The sequence below is a fragment of the Notolepis coatsorum genome (assembly GCF_963971535.1).
Source record: "Notolepis coatsorum genome assembly, chromosome: 10".
In the NCBI taxonomy this organism is placed as follows: Eukaryota; Metazoa; Chordata; class Actinopteri; order Aulopiformes; family Paralepididae; genus Notolepis; species Notolepis coatsorum.
In genome coordinates, this window is record NC_140174.1 from 17,504,768 (window position 1) to 17,531,522 (window position 26,755).

The 26,755-nt window shown below is 42.3% G+C and overlaps 1 protein-coding gene across 1 annotated transcript in view; it reads left to right on the forward strand.

Annotated features, from left to right (window-relative positions):
* Positions 1-431: 431 nt before the first annotated feature.
* Positions 432-26,755, forward strand: part of pth3r (parathyroid hormone 3 receptor) — a gene marked incomplete at both ends in the record, with an annotated part of 50,314 nt that continues 23,990 nt past the window's right edge. The window contains 6 exons of the mRNA XM_084322937.1: positions 432-476; positions 2,716-3,060; positions 14,625-14,730; positions 20,623-20,733; positions 22,138-22,262; positions 23,638-23,732. Of these exons, the coding sequence (XP_084179063.1) occupies positions 432-476; positions 2,716-3,060; positions 14,625-14,730; positions 20,623-20,733; positions 22,138-22,262; positions 23,638-23,732 (827 nt within the window). The remainder of the gene's footprint in view (positions 477-2,715; positions 3,061-14,624; positions 14,731-20,622; positions 20,734-22,137; positions 22,263-23,637; positions 23,733-26,755) is intronic.

Sequence of the window (26,755 nt, forward strand, 5' to 3'; positions counted from 1 at the left end):
CAGTCCGCCGTACTGCCTCAGACTCTTCCAGTAAGGCCCAGTCGAGGTGTCTGTGTTGGTTTTACCCGGGAAGCCTCTCCCACAGTAATGACTCCCTCCTGGGGACGATGCTAGCTGTGGAAACTCCTCGTACCCCTGGTCCTTTTGAGACCGCGTCCCAAGCCGCTTCGTTTGGGTGGGAGACGCAGAGAGAGAGAGAGAGAGAGAGAGAGAGAGAGAGAGAGAGAGAGAGAGAGAGAGAGAGGGGGGGGCTGTTTTTAGTTTATCACATTATCCATCTTTATGAGCTGTTCCACCCGGCATTGGGTTTGCTCAGTGACACTGGCCTGGGAGGGAGGGAGGGGGGCGGAGGGTCCCTGTGAAATGTATGTCCACACTAGAACACTGTGCACACAGGATCCATCTGTGAAGCTGACGTAGTCACTGAAACTATGTGTGCCGTGGTGGCTCTGCCTGAGGCTGCGTTCACACTGCAGGCAAATCTGATATTCTTTCTTTCTTTCTTTCTTTCTTTCTTTCTTTCTTTCTTTCTTTCTTTCTTTCTTTCTTTCTTTCTTTCTTTCTTTCTTTCTTTCTTTCTTTCTTTCTTTCTTTCTTTCTTTCTTTCTTTCTTTCTTTCTTTCTTTCTTTCTTTCTTTCTTTCTTTCTTTCTTTCTTGTGTTCTTTCTTTCTTGTGTTCTTTCTTTCTTTCTTTCTTTCTTTCTTTCTTTCTTTCTTTCTTTCTTTCTTTCTTTCTTTCTTTCTTTCTTTCTTTCTTTCTTTCTTTCTTTCTTTCTTTCTTTCTTTCTTTCTTTCTTTCATAGTGTGTCATAGTTTATTTGAAACAATATTCACTGATCTTTCAATGCCACTTTCATATGTGGTCCTAAATCAGATACAGGTCTGGTTTGTTTTAATTAGCTGGCTTCCATTGCATTCAACTTATAAATTAAACCATGAACTGTAAATGGTAAATGGCTGCATTTATATAGCGCTTTTACGCAACCCTTTGTAACTTCAGTGTCCTCCATGTGTACGTCCATCTTCTTTATTGTTCATTCGTGCGGGTCAGTGCAGGAGCAGTGACCAGTTCACACTGGAATCTGATATTGGCAACATTTAAAAAAATATATAGAACAGACAACCCAAAAATTGGTTAGAGAATTTGAGAATCAGAATTTAGCACTAAGGCAGCCTAACTCTATCCGCCTTTCTCTCTTTTTTTCTTTCTTTCTTTCTTTCTTTCTTTCTTTCTTTCTTTCTTTCTTTCTTTCTTTCTTTCTTTTCTTTCTTTCTTTCTTTCTTTCTTTCTTTCTTTCTTTCTTTCTTTCTTTCTTTCTTTCTTTCTTTCTTTCTTTCTTTCTTTCTTTCTTTCTTTCTTTCTTTCTTTCTTTCTTTTCTTTCTTTCTTTCTTTCTTTCTTTCTTTCTTTCTTTCTTTCTTTCTTTCTTTCTTTCTTTCACTCTTAATCTTTAATCAAACATTTTTCATAGTTTATTTGAAACAATATTCACAAACATTTGAAAGAAGATTTAAACAACCCCCCCCCCCCCCCCCCCGCTCCCTATACAGTATAGGCTTTGTATGTAGTCTTTGTCAGTCAGTCTGGAATGTCATTCAGGACCGGGGGGGGGGGGGGGGGGGGGGCGCGGACATGTGTCCTCCTTGCTGTTTGACTCAGGGTTTGATGTAATCAGATTAACAAGCAATTAATTGTTTTAGTTGAATCATGAGTTTAAGCTGTGCTTTGTGGATCTGATCACCTGACTGTGTGTAAAAGGACTGAGCAGCAGGCAGGAAGTGGATGATCTGATCACCTGACTGTGTTCAAGACAAGAGAACAAACAGGTGCTGGAAAATAACCCATTCAAATGAGATTTAGACGAGTTACTTTGTAACGGAAATAATAACAATCATAATCATTAAAAACGTGATTCCAGAAAGCTGCATGGAATTGTTGAAAAGATACACAATATGTTTTTATTTTGATCTGGTGTTTGTGAAGAACCTGCTCCTCTACTGGAAGTAGAGCTATTAATTAATCTTTCTTTCTTTCTTTCTTTCTTTCTTTCTTTCTTTCTTTCTTTCTTTCTTTCTTTCTTTCTTTCTTTCTTTCTTTCTTTCTTTCTTTCTTTCTTTCTTTCTTTCTTCTTTCTTTCTTTCTTTCTTTCTTTCTCTTTTAGTTTAAAGTACGTTCAGCAAATTTCAGGTATAAAGATGCTAAGTTGGAGTGTTGTGTACATTCCTAGTTTAAAGTACTTTTAGGTGACCACACTCAAAGTTGACTTGGACCGACTTCCCTGCAAATGTGGGCTGTCAAAACCTTTTGAAGAACAGATTTATACGGTTTGTCATCTCAAAAGGCTTCAATAATGACCTTTGATCTCTCTCTCTCTCTTTCCTTGTCTGACGAGGCATCTTTGTGCGCGGGTTGGGGGTGGCGGGTGGTGGGGGAGGCTAACTAAGTCGCTGCTAGTTTTGCAGTGTGGTTGTGAAATGTACTCGCGAACACAAAGCTACTTGTGTTGACGCTCTCACCCACAGGGCCGGGGTCCCGGGGATAAACCCCCCCCCCCCTTGCACGGCGAAGAGCGGCCGCGCCACTGGAGAAAAGGGGTTGGCAGAGGGTCGGCACATACCACACCTCCGCACAACTATTTCACAACACCGGGCGGCAGCACATCAGACCGCTTGGAGTGTCCTGCCGCCCTGATCTGGGAGTGTCTGCCGCCCTAAGCTGGGAGGGTCCTGCCGCCCTGAGCTGGGAGGGTCTGCCACCCTGATCCGGGAGCTGGGGGTGTCCTGCCACCCTGAGCTGGGAGGGTCTGCCACCCTGATCCGGGAGCTGGGGGTGTCCTGCCACCCTGAGCTGGGAGGGTCTGCCACCCTGATCCGGGAGCTGGGGGTGTCCTGCCACCCTGAGCTGGGAGTGTCCTGCCACCCTGATCTTGGAGTGTCCTGCCACCCTGATCTTGGAGTGTCCTGCCACCCTGATCTTGGAGTGTCCTGCCACCCTGATCTTGGAGTGTCCTGCCACCCTGATCTGGGAGTGTCCTGCCACCCTGATCTGGGAGCTGGGAGTGTCCTGCCACCCTGAGCTGGGAGCTGGGAGTGTCCTGCCACCCTGAGCTGGGAGCTGGGAGGGTCCTGCCACCCTGATCTGGGAGCTGGGAGGGTCCTGCCACCCTGATCTGGGAGTGTCCTGCCACCCTGATCTGGGAGGGTCTGCCACCCTGATCTGGGAGTGTCCTGCCACCCTATCTGCGGTTGACGAATCGGCACGAGTGGGAGAGAGACTTCAGAGTAGCTGCAATGATTACAACACCTTTTAATCCCCCTGTCGGACAGCCGTAGTAGAGTTACATTTTACTAATCTCTTTAGGACTAATCTCTTTAGGACTAACTATTTAGGAGCAGTGTTCAGCGTCCCGGGACCAGTACTAATGTCAGTACCTTGGTCAAGAGACCAACTCCAGTTGTAATGCCAGTACCTTGGTCAAGAGACCAACTCCAGCTGTAATGCCAGTACCTTGGTCAAGAGACCAACTCCAGTTGTAATGCCAGCACCTTGGTCAAGAGACCAACTCCAGTTGTAATAACAGCACCTTGGTCAAGAGACCAACTCCAGTTGTAATAACAACACCTTGGTCAAGAGACCAACTCCAGTTGTAATGTCAGCACCTTGGTCAAGAGACCAACTCCAGTTGTAATAACAGCACCTTGGTCAAGAGACCAACTCCAGTTGTAATAACAGCACCTTGGTCAAGAGACCAACTCCAGTTGTAATGTCAGTACCTTGGTCAAGAGACCAACTCCAGTTGTAATGTAAGCACCTTGGTCAAGAGACCAACTCCAGTTGTAATGCCAGCACCTTGGTCAAGAGACCAACTCCAGTTGTAATGTCAGTACCTTGGTCAAGAGACCAACTCCAGTTGTAATGTCAGCACCTTGGTCAAGAGACCAACTCCAGTTGTAATGTCAGTACCTTGGTCAAGAGACCAACTCCAGTTGTAATGTCAGTACCTTGGTCAAGAGACCAACTCCAGTTGTAATGTCAGTACCTTGGTCAAGAGACCAACTCCAGTTGTAATGCCAGTACCTTGGGTCAGCAGATCTGTCTCTGGACATAATTGTATGAAGCTGAAATTCCTCTCATGTGGAATAAAACACTGTAGGATGATAGACAGGATACAGTCTGTCCTATTATATTATATTATATTATATTATATTATATTATATTATATTATATTATATTATATTATATTATATTATATTATATTACATTCGATTAGATTCGATTAGATTAAAATATATTGTCCTCATACAGCACACGTACAGTACAACAAAAATAAGTTTGGCATCCAACCAGAGTGCAAATGTAACAGTAAAGTGCAATAGTAATATACAATGTACAGGTGATTAAACTGGATATAAAGTATATAAATGAGTACTACTGAGTAATAGTGTATGTATGTACAGAGTTGTAGTATTACTGTACAGTGATACAGGTATAAAGACACTATGGTAGTAAGTCATACTGGCCAGCAGCGTAACTAGTAAGAGTAGGTAAGGGATATGTACAGATATAGATATAGTATCTACAGATATGTAAAAAGGATAATATGCAGGTATGTAAAGACATATGTGACAGATGTGATAGATATATATACGGTAAAAATAAATATATATATACAGTATATACAGCACTATTGTACATGTTATACTGTATACTGCATTGCACTTTACTGCTTCTTTGGATTCTGGTTAGATGCCAACTTCATTTAGTTGTCCTCTGCACTTTCAGTTTTGCAGGATATTTGGAGAAAGCATGGCACTTGAGACAAAACACATTATATCCTATATAATTTTATATGAATTCCTCTTGTTTCTTTTAAGTACATTGTTTACAGCTTGTTATGTTTTATTTTGTTTTATTTTTTTGTGGCCATCTTGGTCTATATACTTATTGTTAAGTGTACTATATACTTATTGTGTATGTGTCTTGTAAGCCCATATGGGCTGGGCATACATCTGTATGTAAGACACAAAAAATTAAATAAATATCAATCAATCAATCATGTACTTGTGCAATGACAATAAATGTAATGTAATCTAATCCAGTCTAGTCTAATCTAATCTAATCTTGTGTTGGTAGGAGGTTTGCAGCTGGGGCTCACACCAACAAGGCCCTGTGAGTTTAAATATCTTCAAAACAAAGAGTTGAATATAATGTATGTATGACATGGGTGAAAGGTTCTGTTGAATTTGCCCCACGATGATAGATATACTGTATATTATATACGGTAAGAAAAAATATATATAAACAGCTAAACAGTTATTCTGGATATGTGGGTCTCCTGAAAAGACATTTGAAACCCAGTGGGCCACACAGTACTGAGAGGACTTGCAGAATAGAATAGAATAGAATAGAATAGAATAGAATAGAATAGAATAGAATAGAATAGAATAGAATAGAATAGAATAGAATACGGGCACCCCAGTGGCGCACCGCATACTGCCTTGCAGACCTACGTGGCCGACCAGGGTTCGTTCGCCTCCCGCTCCCGGGCTGATTTGTCGCATGTCCTCCCCCACATCTTCTCCCGTTCTCCCTCTCCTCTGTCGGTCTTGTATGACCAATAAAAGCTGTAAAAATGCTAAAATAAATATTTAAAAAAAATAATTGAATAGAATAGAATAGAATTGAATGATCGTTTCCGGTACAGATTTCGCATTGGCTTCTCTCAATAAAAACAAGCAATAAAAACAAACAGCAGACAGCAGCTGAAAAACAAGAAGAAAAACAACAAGTTCAATAAATATAAATGAGAGCAAATAACTCTCCAGGTGCTCCATAAGCTGTGTCGACACGCGTGCACAAACACAGACACATTTACACAGTCAACGGGTAGCAAGGTGTGACATAATAATAAAAAGTGCAAATATGCAACATGTACCTATTACCTATAATAACCACAGGCAGTAACAGTCTTGGAGGGCTGAGCTGGTGTGTACACAGTGCATGAGGTGTGTGTTTGTGTCACGGTGCATGAGGGGTGTGTTTGTGTACACAGGCCTTTGTATAATTATGTGTGAGTGCAGCATCACAGGCACTGATAGATAGATAGATAGATAGATAGATAGATAGATAGATAGATAGATAGATAGATAGATAGATAGATAGATAGATAGATAGATAGATAGATAGATAGATAGATAGATAGATAGATAGATAGATAGATAGATAGATAGATAGATAGATAGATAGATAGATATAGCTGAAGGTAAATACAAGTTCAAGTTCAAGTTTCTTTATTAGTTGTCATACAGAAATACAGAATACTTTGCATGAAATGCTTCTTTCCTTTTGCTCCTGAGAGTGTGCTAGATAATAACAAGATAGTATAAAAGTATAATATAAGTATAAAATAGAAAGTCAAGAAGTCAAGTACGTAAACAAGTGTAAACAATAGTAATAGTAATACAGGAACAATAGCCGATAATCCATTTTCCCAATGATAAATCGAATTATTTTGCTCCCGAGCCGATCCCAATCATGTGATTTTGAGTATCTGCTGATACCGATTTTTCCCGATCCGATCTTTCGGCAATGCATTAAGAAAAAAGAAAAGAAAAAAATGCAATCAAGTTGACCCTTAAGGTTGTTTTGTTATTTAACAGTATCCAACTATCCATTATAATCCAACATGGATATGGCTTTTTTTAACAGTGTATCCATTATATCCAACATGGATATATAGCTTATTTTTTTCACTTATTGCAGCATTGAATCAAAATTCAAAAAAATAATAACTAAAGCTCATCAGTGGTGCACCACAAAATAACCATGTAAACTAGGGCACCCATGTAACACGCTGCGTCGCGAAGTGGCCGACCCGGGTTCGATTCCCGGACCCGGCGTCCTTTGCCGAATGTCTTCCCCCCGCTCTGTCTCCCATTCTTCCTCTGTCTCTCACTCTACCGGACTGCCCGGTAGTACAAACAAATAAAAACATAATACTTTTTTTTTTTTTTAATAAAAACCATGTAAACTAAAACAAATGATGTGCAGAATAGTGCAATAACAAAGGTAGTGCAGTAACAGAGGTCGCTTGACAAGTTCAGTTACATTCATCATAAAGTCATAAATAATAAAATAAAATATAAAATTGGCTTAGTGCAGAATAATTCTAGACTATGAACTAGTCTAGTTTAAATTTTTTTTTTTTTTTTTTATAATAATACATATTTTTTTATCTTCTGAAAATCACGTGATCGGATCGGGACATCCCTAGCAGTGGCGGCTGCTGACCAAATTTCTTGGTGAAGCACAACATTATTATATTATATTATATATTAAATTATATTTCATGTTTTACATATAGTTTTTGTTTTTTTGTTTTGCATATATATATATTTTTTCTTTTCTTTTTTATGTTTTAAAATAGTACACTCATTTGAGTAGTGGAAAAGGGGTAGGATTAAATAAGTGTATACTTCTTCCTACTCCTTTTCGAACATGTAGATTGAGTTGTGTTTTGCTTTTGTTATTGTTTGTTTGTATTCATTGCATGTTCGAAATAAAGATTTCAAATCAAATCAAATCAAAAAACATCCCCAACGCTGCAACACCCCCATTCCTCCCAGGTGTCAGGCTCCTCATTAGCTTCCATTCATTTTGGGGACCATGTTTAAATATCATACTTCTGAAGTATAAACAAACTATACTGCTGTGACGATTTCAATAAAACAGACCATTCTGAGTCAATGGTACAGCAAAACTGTACATTGGAATATCTAACATGTATTTACCACCTTCCTCTGCATGAGGCCACAGATGGGTTTTGTAACACAAGGACAATGAATGAATGAATGAAAACTTTATTTAACAGATTGCAGAATGGGTACAATACAGTACGGCTCAATACACACAATTGTTAAGGGGATGCAGACCAGAGAAAGACTTTCGTCTTGTTTACATCAGGTCCCCCATTTTCAATTCATACCTAGGAGGAGGAGAGGAGAGGAGAGGAGAGGAGAGGAGAGGAGAGGGAGAGGAGAGGAGAGAGGAGGAGTGTTGGGGACACAAGATCCCAATGCATTGTGGGATTATGCCCCCCCCCCCCCCCTCCCCGCGGCGATATTAATATTTGATTAGAAACGCAAGCAAGGCTTGCCGCGGGCGACTCATGTGGTCCTTGGGGGCTACCTGGTGCCCGCGGGAACCGTGTTGGTGTATTACACACGCAAGGCCACAGCAGGCCAATTAATTCACAATCACTGTAAAATATATATATTTTAAATCCACTCACCACACAACAGCCAAAGCAGTGACCGATCTCATCTTCCATTGAATATTGCAGCTTCTCCATCGTGACAAGTCCGACTCGAGTCGAGACACGTTCTTTTATCCCATGGAAAGTGTAAACAATTGACCACCGCACCACTTCCGGTATTTTGAGCTCATGGGAGGTTCGGGGGGGAAGACAGCGCATTCATTTGATTCCCTCGCGCTCTCGTCCCCCCGCCCCCCTCCTCCTCACAAGCTCCATGTAACGCGGAAGTGCAGTGGTCTATGCCATGTCGCGCAGCTCCTCTCTGATTGAGTCTCAGACCGTCGAGGGCTGTCAATCATTCAACCCACGTTCGTGAGTAGCGTGCGCAAAGTTGCACGGGCGGGGCTTAGATGACTCAAATAGCCTATTTTGATTGGATAATAGAATAAAAAGATCAACCCGTGCAGGGAAAGTTGCACTTGAGTGATTGACAGCTCGCATTACTGCAGTTATGTGAGCACTGCAGGCCTGATCAGAGAGCTTGGCCATTTTTGTAGAAAAAAATTATTTCACTGAATTTTTTTTTACAGAGGAAAACATTTCTAATACAAATTTAAAAAAAATTATAATAATAAAAAAAATATATATATATATATATATATATATATATGTAAATTACTAATAATTATGAGTGTATTTGTGTTTCACGTGTTGTCATGGAATAACCTCCACTGATCCCTAGGTATAACTGAGGTAAATACAGGAACCTATACAGAGAGGACCTTCAGGTGTAACTGAGGTAAGGGCAGGAGGGTCGGGTGCTCAGGCCCCTGAGGGAACTGCATTTCTTACAGACGAGATCAGTGGTGATTGATGTTCTCGACGAAGTTGAGTTCAGAGTTTTCCAAGGAGTTTTCCAACTGAGGTCATTAGTCAAAATCAGACCTGGACTAAAGTATTGATTGATTGATTGATTGATTGATTGATTGAAAACTTTAATTAACAGATTGCAGAATGGGTACAGTACAGTGCAGCTCAATATACACAATTGTTAAGGGGATGCAGAGACCAGAGAAAGACTTTCGTCTTGTTTACATTAGGGTTCCCCAATTTCAATTCATAATGTAAGAGAATGAAAGTCTATAGGATGAACATCTATGTGTCTACTGCACCGTAATAAAGGGCGTAGGTTTGGACATTTGATACTATTTTATAAAAAAAAAAAATCTGTTTTTAGGGCATTTCTGCTTTTATTGGGATAGGACAGTGAGTGACAGGAAAGCAGGGGATGACATGCAACACATGTCCTGGGCCGGATTCCAAGGACGTTGTGATTACACACCCATCAAGGTGACCACCAGGACACCATGAGGTTTGGACATTTGAGGGGGGGGGGGGCACTTTAAGTGGGGGACCTGAGAGTCCCTTAATTCTCTGCATCCTGCGGCGTAACTTTTATGCACCAATGTGGGCCTTTTCTGCATCAATTTATGGTTGATAAATTCAGCCATCTATCCCCAGGCCTTCAACTTCTATCCCCAGGCCATCAGGATGCTCAACGACAATAACACTATGTAACAAACCATCAAATACACTCACAGCACACACATCCACACGTACACACTTTAAATAAACAACTCACTGTAGCACCCACTTTAGACACTTTAACACACTTTATATTTATTGGTAAAGAGATTTGCACTACAACTCATACCTCATTGCACCTTACCCAAGTTGTACCTCATCCCATTTCTGCATTGTATTGTAACTCGGTTACCTTTTCCCCCTACTCTGCATTGTATATTGTATAGATGTATATTGAACACTTTTGTTTACACTTGTTTACGTACTTTTGACTTTCTATTTTATACTTATCTATTTAAGCATTACATCACGCGCAGGAGTGGTTTGTGAAAATTAAACCATGCCTAGGGGTGGTCGTTAGACCCCCCCTAGGCATGGTTTAATTTTCACAAACCACGACAAGTGGTGTAATGCTTTTAATGCATTCATCCAACCTTATTGCTATTTATACAACGGCATGCAAATTTCTCGATTCTGATTGGCTGAAACAGTCCATTTACACGTCTTTATTGGCAACAATCCACGGTCCTGGGCTCAGGACCCGCCCACAACCGAATCACATATCACTCCGCCGGCTCACTCCGGGAGAAAACAAGATCGCGGACAACAAATGGATATGGATAGCGCCATAACGACTAAATATGAAGCGATTCTGTCACTGCGAATGTGTTAGTCGTTTAAACAATGTTGGATGATGTAATTGATGGGTCTTGAGTCATTCTAGAACAAAAGAAAAATCGCGATTTTTTTTTCAATTTCTTTTTCCTTCTCTCTGACTGTCAGCGCTAGCTCTAGTCTCCACCAACCGCCACCCCCCCCCCCCCCCCCACCCCCACCCCCACACACACACACACACACACACACACACACACACACACACACACTCCTGTCTGCAATGCGGGTCAGACTGAGAGAGAGCTGGGTGCTGCGCTGTTCTAAGTGAGCATGGCCTATTGAGTTGCTTGATTGATTGATTGCTAATTTTATTACTGTACGCTTGGTTTCCAACTGGTTAAGTTTAGGCCCTCTACAGTAGGTTTAAAAAAATAAATAAAAAAATAGGGCGAAGAAATCGTTTTTTTCCTATAGGGAAAAGAAAACGTTTTAATTTGTTTTACCTACTTTCTATAGAAGCATCTAAGAATGAAGTTCTATGGAAAGTAGGTCTGCATTCCCTTAACAATTGTGTGTATTGAGCCGTACTGTATTGTACCCATTCTGCATCTGGTAATAAAATTTTCAATCAATCATTCCAATAATACACAGTTGGATGTGTTAGTTGGTTGGATGCACTTCAAGCTGCTTCCACATGAGGCAACTTCTCTCAATCATTCCAATAATACACAGTTGGATGTGTTAGTTGGTTGGATGCACTTCCGATCTGCTTCCACATGGAGGCAAATTGTCTTTTTTGTAGTTGTGGGAACAACTTTTTCTGGCGGATGGTTTTTTCAATAAATCTTCGATTAATGTGTGTTTATTGTATAGAAATAAGGTTGGATGAATGTGGCAGTTGTATAAAAGCTTTACACCACTTGCAGTCGTGATTTGTGAACAATAAACCATGCCTAGGGGGGTCTAACGACCACCCCTAGGCATGGTTTATTGTTCACAAACCACTCCTGCGCGTGATGTAATGCTTAAACAATAAACACACATTAATTGAAGATTTATTGAAAAAACCATCCGCCAGAAAAAGTATTTCCCACAACAACAAAAAAGAGAAGTTGCCTCCATGTGGAAGCAGCTCGGAAGTGCATCCAACTGTTCTCAGTAGGACATCCAACAAACTAACACATCCAACTGTAGGCATCCAACAAACTAAGACATCCAACTGTCTTCCACCTAGGCATCCAGCAAACTAAGACATCTAACTGTAGGCATCCAACAAACTAAGACATCCAACTGTCTTCCACCTAGGCATCCAACAAACTAACACATCCAACTTTTCTTTAGTTTTTAACCTACTTTCTATAGAACTTCATTCTTAGATGCTTCTATAGAAAGTAGGTAAAACAAATTAAAAAAAGTTTTCTTTGCCCTATAGGGAAAAAAAAGTTTTCTTTGCCCTATACGATATATATATATTTTTTTGTAAACCTACTTTCTATAGAAGCAGCTGCAGGGAGGTGCGCTGTTTTAAGTGAGCGTGGGTTATTGAATTGATTGATTGATTGCTCATTTTATTACTGTCCGCCTTGTTTCTAACTTGTTAAGTTTAGGCCCTCTTTCGAATTTGGTTAAGGTTAGAGTTTGGAATCAGGGCTGGTGGTCTATCGCCCTGGTCTAAAGACAAACTCTAACCTTAACCAACTTCGAAAGAGGGCCTAAACTTAACCAGTTGGAAACCAGGCGGACAGTAATAAAATTAGCAATCAATCAATCAATTCAATAGGCCATGCTCACTTAAAACAGCGCACCTACCAGCTGCTTCTATTGAAAGTACCTACAAAAATTATAATAAATGTGCAATTAATCAATCAATCAATCAATTCGCGCGATTTTTATTTTGTTCCACAATGACTCATGACCCATCAATTACATCATCCAACATTGTTTAAGCAACTAAGACATTCGCCGTGACAGAATCGGTTTTTATTTAGTCGTTATGACGCTATCAACATATCCATTCAGTCCACCCTCACTTAAAACAGCGCACCTACCAGCTGCTTCTATAGAAAGAAAAGAAAAATTAAAAAGAAATGTGCAATTAATCAATCAATCAATCAATTCGCACGATTTTTATTTTGTTCCACAATGACTCATGATCCATCAATTCAAGTTTCAAGTTTCTTTAATAGTTGTCATACAGAAGTACAGAATACTTTTATACAAAATGCTTCTTACTGTTACGCTCCAGAGACTGTGCAAGACAAGATAAGATAAGTATGAAATAAAATAACATAGTATAGTATGTAAATTAGAAGTAAAAAAAAATGAGGTCACAGTGTTCAGTATAGACATATGTACAATGTTCGATGCAGAATAGACGTAACTAAAGTTACCATATAATATACAATACACAATACTATGCAGTGTACTAATATACAATACTATATAGTGCAAGGCAGAAATGGGATGAGGTGCAATTTAGGTACAATTTACAGTAGGTGTACGAGTTGTAGTGCAAATCCTTTATCAATAAATATAAAGTGTGTTTGTGTGATCTAAAGTGTGGAGAGTGGGTGCTGCAGTGTGTTGTTTCAATTACATCATCCAATTACATCATCCAACATTGTTTAAAGAACTAAGTAATTCGCCGTGACAGAATCGTTTTTTATTTAGTCGTTATGACGCTATCAACATATCCATTTGTAAAGATTATTGTCCGCCATCTTGTTTTTTTGTACAAAGTCGCACGGCGGAGTGATAGTAATTCGGTTGTGGGCGGGTCCTGGGACCAAGAGCGTGGGATTATGACAAATACATACGTGTAAATTGAATCGAGAAATTTGCATGCCGTTGTATAATTTTATCTAGCACACACTCAGGAGCAAAATAGAAAAAGGCATTTCATATAAAGTATTCTGTATTTTTGTATGACAACTAATAAAGAAACTTGAACTAACTTGAACTTGAAATGTCTTGACTGAGCGTGAGTGAGAGGCACGTCTGCCAGGTTGAGATGGTACGGTCCTGTAGGGGTGTCTGTCTGATGGTATGGTCTTGTAGGGGTGTCTGTCTGATGGTACAGTCCTGTAGGGGTGTCTGTCTGATGGTACGGTCCTGTAGGGGTGTCTGTCTGATGGTATGGTCCTGTGGGGTGTCTGAAAAGGTTGATATATAGCTATAGGTAAGAAGGATATATAAATGTTTTGACCCCCTTGTTTTTTACCTCTTTTATGGAGGGGGTTGTCTTTCATATTAGCTATATTTTTTTAGGGGGACAAATTGACCTCTTCTCAATATTGAGGGGGACATGTCCCTTGCAACCACCCCCTCCCTAAAACTACACCTGTGACCGCAATAGTTGTTTAGATTTACATTGGAAGCATACATAAACATTTAACATGTGTGTATTGTATCATAAACCAACCATGTTGCATTCGTAACGTGTTCTCTGGCAGCTTAAATCATACTGATTGCATTCATAACCCTACATTGTATCATTGTATCATTGTATCGTTGTATCATTGTATCATTCATAACCCTTAATTGTATCATTGTATTGTTGTATCATTATATCATTCATAACCCTACATTGTATTGTTGTATCATTGTATCATTCATAACCCTACATTGTATCATTGTGTCATTGTATCATTCATAACCCTACATTGTATCATTGTATCATTCATAACTCTACATTGTATCATTGTATCATTGTGTCATTGTATTATTCATAACCCTACATTGTATCATTGTATCATTCATAACTCTACATTGTATCATTGTATCATTCATAACTCTACATTGTATCATTGTATCATTCATAACTCTACATTGTATCATTGTATCATTGTGTCATTGTATTATTCATAACCCTACATTGTATCATTGTATCATTCATAACTCTACATTGTATCATTGTATCATTCATAACTCTACATTGTATCATTGTATCATTCATAACTCTACATTGTATCATTGTGTCATTGTATTATTCATAACCCTACATTGTATCATTGTATCATTCATAACTCTACATTGTATCATTGTATCATTCATAACTTTACATTGTATCATTCTATCATCTTTCCAATAACAGCACCTGCTCTATATCAGTCTTCTATCTAACGGCCGTTTCCTCCCCCCCCTCCCCCCCCCCCCCCCCCACCGTCCACAGATAGACGCTGATGATGTCATCACCCGAGACGAGCAGATCTACGTTCTGATTGGTGCCCGTGCCAAGTGCGAGAGGAGCATCCGGGCTCAGGTGGCCCTGGTCAAAGGTTTGTCTGTGGGGACGGCGTCTCCTGTCCTTCTGTGGTCTTCAGCTCAGGAGACACGTCACGGTGGAAGTGATGAGTTCTTGTGCTTAGAATGATTAAATAATAGAGACTGGGTAGAAATAATAACTTTTTATAAGGGTCTTTTTTTGGCCACTAACTGCATGGCCAAGACTTTTTATTTTGATTTATTTATTTCAGCATTTATGGGGCAAATTCAACAGAACCTTTCACCCGTATCATACATACATTTTATTCACCAATTCTTTGCACCAAATAAAATCCATGTTTTGAAGACATTTAAACTCACCAGGGCCTTGTTGGTGTGAGCCCCAGCTGTAAACCTCCTACCAAAACAAGATTAGATTAGATTACACTAGACTGGATTAGATTACATTACATTTATTGTCATTGCACAAGTACAAGTGCAGAGGACAACTAAATGAAGTTGGCATCTAACCAGAATGCAAAGAAGCAGTAAAGTGCAATGTATAACATGTACAATAGTGCTGTATATACTGTATATTAGGGGTGTAACGATGCGACCTCACAACGATTAATTTCGATTACGATTATTCAGGCAACGATTCAATGCATCATTAAATCTCTTCATTTGACCACGATTCGATTCGATTAACTTTCGATAAATTTTCAGTTAATCAGTTAATTCCCCCAAAAAAGAATTATACACAAATGTGGCTGGGGGAACTGATTCACTCAGCATGAATGGACTATAGGTCAATAAAAACAATACACACAAAAAAGAAAACACAAAAAAAAAAATATATATGTATATATCTTTAAAAGAAATAATCGTTTAATTTCGATTATAATCGATTCTAACATTTTCAAATCGATGCAGTTTAATCGTCACATTAGAATCGATGCATTTCGATTAATCGATGCATCGTTACACCCCTACTGTATATATATATTTATTCTTACCATATATATATATCAACATATGTCTGTACATACCTGGCTGCATATAATCCTTTTTACATATCTGTAGATATTATATATATATCTGTACATATCCCTTACCTACTCTTACTATACGCTGCTGGCCAGTATGACTTACTACCATAGTGTCTTTATACCTGTATCACTGTACATATTAATACTACTCAGTACATACATCCGATTAGCACTATTAGTCAGTAGTACTAATTTATATATTCTATACCCAGTTTAATCACCTGTACATTGTATATCACTACTGCACTTTACTGCTACATTTACTCTGCTTTTCGCTGTACACTGTACTTGTGCTGTATGATGACATATTTTGAATCGAATCGAATCTAAACATGTGAATACTGTATGGGGAGTTTAAGCCTAGATCCACAAAGAATGGATTGCACGGAGCAAGTTGCACCCTTACTTAAAATTCATTATGAATTGAAAATGGGGGACCCTGATGTAAACAAGACGAAAGTCTTTCTCTGGTCTGCATCCCCTTAACAATTGTGTGTATTGAGCCGTACTGTATTGTACCCATTCTGCAATCTGTTAATAAAATTTTCATTCAATCAATCAATCTGCACGGTGATTGATTGAATGAAAATTGTATTAATAGATTGCAGAATGGGTACAATACAGTACGGCTCAATACACACAATTGTTAAGGGGATGCAGACCAAGTTCAAGTTTCAAGTTTCTTTAATAGTTGTCATACAGAAGTACAGAATACTTTTATACAAAATGCTTCTTACTGTTACGCTCCAGAGACTGTGCAAGACAAGATAAGTATGAAATAAAATAACATAGTATAGCATGTAAATTAGAAGTAAAAAAAAATGAGGTCACAGTGTTCAGTATAGACATATGTACAATGTTCGATGCAGAATAGACGTAACTGAGTTACCATATAATATGCAATACTATGCAGTGTACTAATATACAATACTATATAGTGCAAGGCAGAAATGGGATGGGGTGCAATTTAGGTACAATTTACAGTAGGTGTACGAGTTGTAGTGCAAATCCTTTATCAATAAATATAAAGTGTGTTTGTGTGATCTAAAGTGTGGAGAGTGGGTGCTGCAGCGTGTTGTTTGTTTAAGTGAGTGTGTGCGTGTGGGTGTGTGTGCTGTGTGCATTTGATGGTTGTTGCATAGTGTTTATTGTTCGTTTAGCAGCCTGATGGCCTGGGGATAGAAGCTTCTTCTGAGTCTTTCTGTGCTCGCCTTAAGACTCCGGTATCGTTTGCCTGACCGCAGCAGTTCAAAGAGGCAGTTGTTCGGGTGGCTCGAGTCCTTAATAATTCTCTTAGCCTTCCCCCTGCACCGCTTGTTGTAAATGTTCTGGAGGGTGGGAAGCCCCCCTCCAATTGTGCGTTCGGCTGAACGTGTCACTCTTTGTAGTCTGCTACGGTCTTGTGCAGTGCTATTCCCAAACCAGGAGGTGATGTTGCCAGTCAGGATGCTCTCTATTGTACATGAGTAGAAGTTCCTAAGGATCTTCTGACTGACTTGGAACTTCCTTAGGCGCCTGAGGAAGTAGAGGCGTTGTCGTGCCTTCTTCACAACACTGTCAATGTGTGTGGTCCATGTCAAGTCCTCGGATATGTGGGCTCCGAGGTACTTGAAACTGTTCACTCTCTCAACCGGTGCCCCGTCGATGCTGAGGGGGCTGTAGTCCTTGACCCCCGACCTCCTGAAGTCCACAATCATCTCTTTTGTTTTGCTGACGTTCAGGGAGAGGCTGTTTTCCTGGCACCACTGTGCCAGATTCTCTACCTCTTCCAGAGAAAGACTTTCGTCTTGTTTACATCAGGGTCCCCCATTTTCAATTCATAATGAATTTTAAGTAAGGGTGCAACTTGCTCCGTGCAATCCATTCTTTGTGGATCTAGTTTGAGCCTTCTGCTCGGCTGCACCACCTGTGGAACAGCCGCCTGGACTCTTTTAAAGCAGGCCTGAAAACCTATCTGTTTCAAAAGGCCTTTGATTGCTAGCTTTTTCTTTTTTTCTTATGATTTTCTTTTTTCTTGTGCTGTTGTCTTTACTTTTCTGTGTATACTATGTTTTTAACTATGTTCTATTTTTATTAAATCTTTATTCTGTATTTAATTTTATTATTATTAATAATTATGAATTTCTTTTAACTGTTTTAACCCTGTAGCACTTTGGGATCCTAGTGAACGAAAATAAAATGTATTATTATTATTATTATTATTATTATTATTATTATTATTATTATTATTATTATTATTATTATTATTATTATTATTATTATTATTATTATTATTATTATTATTATTATTATTATTATTATTATTATTATTATTATTATTATTATTATTATTATTTGAGTAAACACGCTAACGTAAGTACGGCATTATTATATAAACCTACCCAGCGTCTCCACCGTGGCCGACCACGAAGAACAGAGAGGTCGCTGAGAGGTCACTGAGGACAAGTGAAGGTGTTAGAATGGATTCACAAATTGCTTCGATTTAATATCCTGTTGTCAACCCAGGAGGAGATGAACAGTGGCCCTGCGTTATCGTCCGTGACGTCGGTGCTCGTGACACGCTCTCCCGATAAGGATCCACTCTGTCTGTCTGTGTGCTATATATGCCTACTGTGTCTGTCGTCCACAAGAGAGGGGGGTGTCATGAGTCACTGAGGCCACTTCAGATTCAGGTTCCTTTAATGAGCAATATGTGTGTAAACACATTGCGGTAATTGTTTCGGCAATTACAGCGTATGCATTTTTTCATAAATCTTTTTTCCCACATAACAACAGCAACAACAGACACAGGACAAAGACAGTGCAGTGAAGGATTAATGATTTGAATAAATATATATATATATAAAGTGTAAAGTAAAGTGCAGAGTTCCAGTCAGTCCCAGTGCAGTATTTTTGCCAGTGTCATTGTTATTGTGTCACTTGGGGGCGGGGGGTTAGATGCCAACACTACTGTTGTTATTAATGACACCTGCATTTCCCCAAGAGGATCGATAAAGGAATATCTTATCTTATACTAAATGTATATCTCACGTTATTTTTCACAGTTTCCTACCAGTTACTGAAACATTTGGTAGATTTCTGAATGTCCTCTGTCTCTGTCCCCTCTCTCTCCGTCCCTCTCTCTCCATCCCTCTGTCTCCGTCCCTCTGTCTCCGTCCTCTCTCCTCTCTATTCCCTCTGTCTCGGTCCCTCTGTCTCTATCCGCTCTGTCTCTGTCCCCTCTGTCTCCGTCCCTCTCTCTCCGTCCCTCTCTCTCCATCCCTCTGTCTCCGTCCCTCTGTCTCCGTCCTCTCTCCTCTCTATTCCCTCTGTCTCGGTCCCTCTGTCTCTATCCGCTCTGTCTCCGTCCCCTCTGTCTCCGTCCCTCTGTCTCCGTCCCTCTGTCTCCATCCCTCTGTCTCTGTCCCTCTGTCTCCGTCCCCTCTCTGTCTCTGTCCCCTCTGTCTCTGTCCCTCTGTCTCTGTCCCTCTGTCTCCGTCCCCTCTCCTCTCCGTCCCTCTGTCTCCATCCCTCTGTCTCTGTCCCTCTGTCTCCGTCCCCTCTCTGTCTCTGTCCCCTCTGTCTCTGTCCCTCTGTCTCCGTCCCCTCTCTGTCTCTGTCCCCTCTGTCTCTGTCCCTCTGTCTCCGTCCCCTCTCCTCTCTGTCCCCTCTGTCTCTGTCCCCTCTCCTCTCTGTCCCCTCTGTCTCCGTCCCCTCTCCTCTCTGTCCCTCTGTCTCCGTCCCTCTGTCTCCGTCCCCTCTCCTCTCTGTCCCTCTGTCTCCGTCCCTCTGTCTCCGTCCCCTCTGTCTCCGTCCCTCTGTCTCCGTCCCTCTGTCTCCGTCCCCTCTCCTCTCTATCCCCTCTCTGTCTCCGCCCCCCCTCTATCCCCTCTGTCTCCGTCCCTCTGTCTCCCTCTCCTCTCTGTCTCCGTCCCCTCTCCTCTCTATCCCCTCTGTCTCCGTCCCTCTGTCTCCGTCCCCTCTCTGTCTCTCTATCCCCTCTGTCTCCGTCCCTCTGTCTCCGTCCCTCTGTCTCCGTCCCCTCTGTCTCGGTCCCTCTGTCTCCCTCCCTCTGTCTCCGTCCCTCTGTCTCCGTCCCTCTGTCTCCGTCCCTCTGTCTCCATCCCTCTGTCTCCGTCCCCTCTGTCTCCGTCCCTCTGTCTCCGTCCCTCTGTCTCCGTCCCTCTGTCTCCGTCCCCTCTCCTCTCTATCCCCTCTGTCTCTGTCCCCTCTCGTCTCTCCATCCCCTCTCTCTCCGTCCCTCTGTCTCTGTCCCCTCTCCTCTCTGTCCCCTCTCTCTCCGTCCCTCTGTCTCTGTCCCCTCTGTCTCCGTCCCCTCTGTCTCCGTCCCTCTCCTATCTATCCCCTCTGTCTCCGTCCCTCTGTCTCCGTCCCTCTGTCTCCGTCCCTCTGTCTCCATCCCCTCTCTCTCCATCCCCTCTCTCTCCGTCCTTCTGTCTCCGTCCCTCTGTCTCTGTCCCCTCTCCTCTCTGTCCCCTCTGTCTCCGTCCCCTCTGTCTCCGTCCCCTCTCCTCTCTATCCCCTCTGTCTCCGTCCCTTCTGTCTCCGTCCCTCTGTCTCTGTCCCCTCTCCTCTCTGTCCCCTCTGTCTCTGTCCCCTCTCCTATCTATCCCCTCTGTCTCCGTCCCTCTGTCTCCGTCCCTCTGTCTCCGTCCCTCTGTCTCCATCCCCTCTCTCTCCATCCCCTCTGTCTCCGTCCCTCTGTCTCCGTCCCTCTGTCTCCGTCCCCTCTCCTCTCTGTCCCCTCTGTCTCCGTCCCCTCTCTGTCTCCGTCCCCTCTCCTCTCTATCCCCTCTGTCTCCGTCCCCTCTCTGTCTCTGTCCCCTCTCTGTCTCCGTCCCTCTGTCTCCGTCCCCTCTCCTCTCTGTCCCCTCTCTGTCTCCGTCCCCTCTCCGTCCGCTCTGTCTCCGTCCCCAGAAGGCGAGTGTGTCCCCGAGTGGGACGGGATCATCTGCTGGCCGCGGGGCCGGGCCGGTCAGCTGGTGTCCGTGTTTTGTCCTCAGTACATCTACGACTTCAACCACAGAGGTATCGAACTCACGGTGCATGTAGCACATGGCCCTCTCTCCAGCAACCAGTAGCAGTAGTTTGTACGTGCTTGTGCCTTTGACATGATTTGAATGGTAAATGGTAAATGGTAAATGGCGCATTTATATAACAGCTTTTATCCAAAGCGCTTTACAATCTGTTCCTCACATTTTACCCATTCACTCACACATTCACACACCGAAGGCGGAGGTGACCATGCAAGGTGCCAACCTGCTCATCGGGAGCACTTAGGGGTTAATTAAAGTGTCTTGCTGCCCGGGAGGAGAGGGAATCTAAATGGGAACCTTACGCTCCGACCGCTCTTCCTCCTGAGCCACTGTCGTCTCCAGAGAAGCAATTTGGTCTTTAAGATAAAATGAGATAAGATGAGATAAGATAAAATAAGATATTTATTTTATTGATCCCCTTGGAGAAAAGTGGGCGTCATAGCAGCATGGGTAGGGGGGGGGGGGGGGGGGGGTGGGGGGTACAGGTATCGGCAGGGTAATAGTAGAAAGACAAAGATATAGGCAATCAAATGAGATCTGAATATAAAAAAAAATATGAGACAAATAAACAGTGTGAACAATATAATTAACACTGAATATAAAAATATGAGTAATAAACAGTATACACAAGGTGCAGGTGAGGGTCTGTACCCTAACGAGCGCTCAATGGTATTCTACCCTTGTAAGGGTCACTGGAGAGTTGAGGAAACAACTAAACTATATGTATATCTCCAACATGAAACTATATGTATAACTATAATTTATGTATATCTCCAACATGAAACTATATGTATAACTATAGCCTATGTATATCTCCAACCTAGCCTATGGGCATGGGGTCATCCCTATGTTCCCCGGGTTCTATGTTCCCCGATTGATTGATTGATTGATTGAAAATTTTATTATTGTATGTCCGCCTTGTTTCGAACTGGTTAAGCTTGGCGACTCTTTCGAAGTTGGTTAAGGTTAGAGTTTGGAATCAGGGCTGGTGGTCTATCGCCCTGCTCTAAAGATAAACTCTAAGCATAACCGACTATCTATCGCTACCGGGGAACATAGGACCCGGGGAACATAGACATGCTCCCATGGGCATCCCATAGTATCCTAGCTTCTTGTTAGCCTATGGGCGTCCTATAGTATCCTACCTTCTTGTTAGCCTATGGGCGTCCTATAGTATCCTACCTTCTTGTTAGCATATGGGCGTCCTATAGTATCCTACCTTCTTGTTAGCCTATGGGCGTCCTATAGTATCCTAGCTTCTTGTTAGCCTATGGGCGTCCTATAGTATCCTAGCTTCTTGTTAGCCTATGGGCGTCCTATAGTATCCTAGCTTCTTGTTAGCCTATGGGCGTCCTATAGTATCCTGACCCTGTGCCCCCCCCCCCCCCCCCCCCAGGCCAGGCGTACCGTCAGTGCGAGTCCTCGGGGAGCTGGGAGCAGGTCGCCAGCATCAACCGCACTTGGGCCAACTACACAGAATGTACCACCTATCTGTCCTCAAGCCACAGGAGCCAGGAGGAGGTACGTGTGTGTTCAAGTTCAGGTTTCAAGTTTCTTTATTAGTTGTCATAAAAAAATACAGAATACTTTTCTATGAAATGCTTTTTTCTGTGGGAACATAGGGCTGTAGGAACATAGGACTGTAGGAACATAGGGCTGTGGGAACATAGGGCTGTGGGAACATAGGGCTGTATGAACATAGGGCTTAGGGAACATAGGGCTGTGGGAACATAGGGCTGTATGAACATAGGGCTGTATGAACATAGGGCTGTGGGAACATAGGACTGTATGAACATAGGGCTGTATGAACATAGGGCTGTGGGAACATAGGGCTGTGGGAACATTGGGCTGTAGGACCATAGGGCTGTGGGAACATTGGGCTGTAGGACCATAGGGCTGTGGGAACATAGGGCTTAGGGAACATAGGGCTGTGGGAACATAGGGCTGTGGGAACATAGGGCTGTAGGAACATAGGGCTGTGGGAACATAGGGCTGTGGGAACATAGGGCTGTATGAACATAGGACTGTAGGAACATAGGGCTGTGGGAACATAGGGCTGTGGGAACATTGGGCTGTAGGACCATAGGGCTGTGGGAACATAGGGATGTAGGAACATAGGGCTGTGGGAACATAGGGCTGTGGGAACATAGGGCTGTAGGAACATAGGGCTTAGGGAACATAGGGCTGTGGGAACATAGGGCTGTAGGAACATAGGGCTTAGGGAACATAGGGCTGTGGGAACATAGGACTGTAGGAACATTGGGCTGTAGGAACATAGGGCTGTAGGAACATAGGGCTGTGGGAACATAGGGCTGTGGGAACATAGGGCTGTGGGAACATTGGGCTGTGGGACCATTGGGCTGTGGGAACATAGGGCTGTATGAACATAGGGCTGTATGAACATAGGGCTGTGGGAACATAGGGCTTAGGGAACATATGGCTGTGGGACCATTGGGCTGTATGAACATAGGGCTGTATGAACATAGGGCTGTGGGAACATAGGGCTGTATGAACATAGGGCTGTATGAACATAGGGCTGTATGAACATAGGGCTGTATGAACATAGGGCTGTATGAACATAGGGCTGTGGGAACATATGGCTGTGGGAACATAGGGCTGTGGGACCATTGGGCTGTGGGAACATAGGGCTGTGGGAACATAGGGCTGTGGGACCATTGGGCTGTGGGAACATAGGGCTGTGGGAACATAGGGCTGTGGGAACATTGGGCTGTGGGAACATATGGCTGTGGGAACATAGGGCTGTGGGAACATAGGACTGTAGGAACATAGGGCTGTGGGAACATAGGGCTGTGGGAACATTGGGCTGTGGGAACATAGGGCTGTGGGAACATAGGGCTGTGGGACCACTGGGCTGACCCCCTGTCTGTGCTTCCAGGAGGTGTTTAAGAGGCTCCACCTGATGTACACCATCGGGTACTCCATCTCTCTGGTGTCTCTGTTCCTCGCCGTCTCCATACTCTGCTATTTCAAGTAAGAAACAGACCGTTACATATTTATATATATATATATATACACAAACGTATAAATCAACTCAAAAACAACCTTTCATGTCCTACTTGAAACCTCTTCAATCAATATCTGAAATAATAATAAAGAAGAAACAAAAATAACCTTTTACTACTATCTACATATGTTAACATGTCTATACTACTATCTACTACTACCATGTCTATATCTACTATGCTACTATGTCTATACTACTATCTACTATGCTATTATGTCTCTACTACTATCTACTATGCTATTATGTCTATACTACTATCTACTATGCTACTATGTCTATTAGGGCTGTCACTTTAACAAAAAATCTAATTCGATATTCATTGCAGAATTGTAGACAAGTTCGAATTCAAATTCAAATTTCAGTGTAAAAAAAAGCCCTCTCGAGTCTAAGCAATTTTTTTTTTTTTTTTTTTTTTTTTCATTTTTCCTCCGATTTTCTCCCATCCCAATGTTAGTCGTATGCCAATTCCCAATCCCCTTCCTGGTCGCTGCGCACTTACCCCCCACAGTCAGATCATCTGGGAGAGTGGAGGCTATAACGTGCTTCCTCCGACACACGTCCAGCCAATCAACCGCTTCTTTTCACCTGGCAGCGCGGATCCTCCCTGAGAGGGTGTAACGTGTGGAAGGATCACACTATCCCACTCAGGTCCTATCCGCGCTTAGCAGGCGCCCCGACCGAACTGTAGGAGTCGCTGTTTACAATGACCCGGACCCACCCCGCCAGCTTCTCCCACCCTCTAATACAGCCAATTGTATTAGTGTGAAGTTTTGTGAACGGCCAGCCAAGCTGGTGACAACCCCGGAGCTGTGAGCTGGATTCGAACAGGCGAATCCAGCTCACAGCTCCGGGGTTGGTGACGAACGCAATCTCCGCTACGCCACCTAACCGCCCTAGTCTAAGCTATTTTCAACGTTTTGGCAACTTTTTTCTTACCATGGTATGTTTGGTATTTTCAGCACAGTCTCACCTATATGACCCGGTCGTTTGTTTTCATACTGTACATACTGTATACTGCATACTGTACAACACAAAACACAAAAACGATTTTAGAAGATGTGTTTTTCTACTATGAGGCTGAGCAAATGTAAACATGCTCCATGAAGCATTAGAAACAATTAAAATGCGCCCTCGGGTGGCCTACTGTATGTACAAACAATTATATGTATAAACAATCATTTTCTTACCTCGCCTCATAATCCTCCTCTGAAACGGCACAAAACAACTCCAAACGCACGCCAAAAGACCGACAACTAGCGTGATCAAAATCATAAAAGTTATTATCATTATTATTATTTTAATACTTTTTATTTTATTTACATTTTTTTTAAATTCGCATTTCTCCGTTCACGTTCGAATCTCGTGTTTTTATGTAAATTCGAAATTAAATTAGAAAATCTAAAATAATGTGACAGCCCTAATGTCTATACTACTATCTACTATGCTACCATGTCTACACTAATATCTACTATGCTACCATGTCTATACTACTATCTACTATGCTACTATTTATATACTTCTATCTACTATGCTATTATGTCTATACTACTATCTACTATGCTATTATGTATACTATGGACTCAAGTTCAACACTATTTGATGAACAATCTCACTGACCCTTAGCTGCCAGAGTTGTACGCTTCCTGCTGACTTGTTGTACAGAACTTGTAAGTCGCTTTAGATAAAAGCGTCAGCCAAATTACTAAATGTAAATATAAATATAACTTCAATTAAATTATACTAAAGTGCATATGCCATTTGTTAATAAAGCACACGGAAAACCGTTTATAATAAATAACAACCTAAGACTCACTGAGGACCCATACTTTAGACTCGGTTCATGTTTATTACGAAGCCATTTTGCACGCAGTCAAAGGTTAAATATTTTAACGACGAAACGGAGTTGAGCAGCATCGTTATTTCAACACACTCGTTCTCCCGTCAGTGACAAGTAATATACATGTCAGTCGGATAGTTACCAGAACAGTCTGTCTGGAAACAGTTGACCTATAGATCATATCATTAATCATCACGCTAATGACCCCCCCCCCCCCCCACACACACACACACACACACACACACACACACACACACACACACACAGACACACACACACACACACACACACACACACACACACACACACACACACACACACACAGACACACACACAGACACACACACACGTCATGTGACCTCTCCAGGGCCTGAGGCAAGCGTCTGGCCGTCTGCTATCGCTGTTGGGATCAGTCCTGTTTACTGCGGCTTGTTCTCAGGTTGGGATCAGTCTGTGTTTACTGCGGCTTGTTCTCAGGTTGGGATCAGTCTGTGTTTACTGCGGCTTGTTCTCAGGTTGGGATCAGTCTGTGTTTACTGCGGCTTGTTCTCAGGTTGGGATCAGTCCTGTTTACTGCTGCTTGTTCTCAGGTTGGGATCAGTCCTGTTTACTGCTGCTTGTTCTCAGGTTGGGATCAGTCCTGTTTACTGCTGCTTGTTCTCAGGTTGGGATCAGTCCTGTTTACTGCTGCTTGTTCTCAGGTTGGGATCAGTCCTGTTTACTGCTGCTTGTTCTCAGGTTGGGATCAGTCCGTGTTTACTGCTGCTTGTTCTCAGGTTGGGATCAGTCCTGTTTACTGCTGCTTGTTCTCAGGTTGGGATCAGTCCTGTTTACTGCTGCTTGTTCTCAGGTTGGGATCAGTCCTGTTTACTGCTGCTTGTTCTCAGGTTGGGATCAGTCCTGTTTACTGCTGCTTGTTCTCAGGTTGGGATCAGTCCTGTTTACTGCTGCTTGTTCTCAGGTTGGGATCAGTCCGTGTTTACTGCTGCTTGTTCTCAGGTTGGGATCAGTCCGTGTTTACTGCTGCTTGTTCTCAGGTTGGGATCAGTCCGTGTTTACTGCTGCTTGTTCTCAGGTTGGGATCAGTCTGTGTTTACCGCTGCTTGTTCTCAGGTTGGGATCAGTCCTGTTTACTGCTGCTTGTTCTCAGGT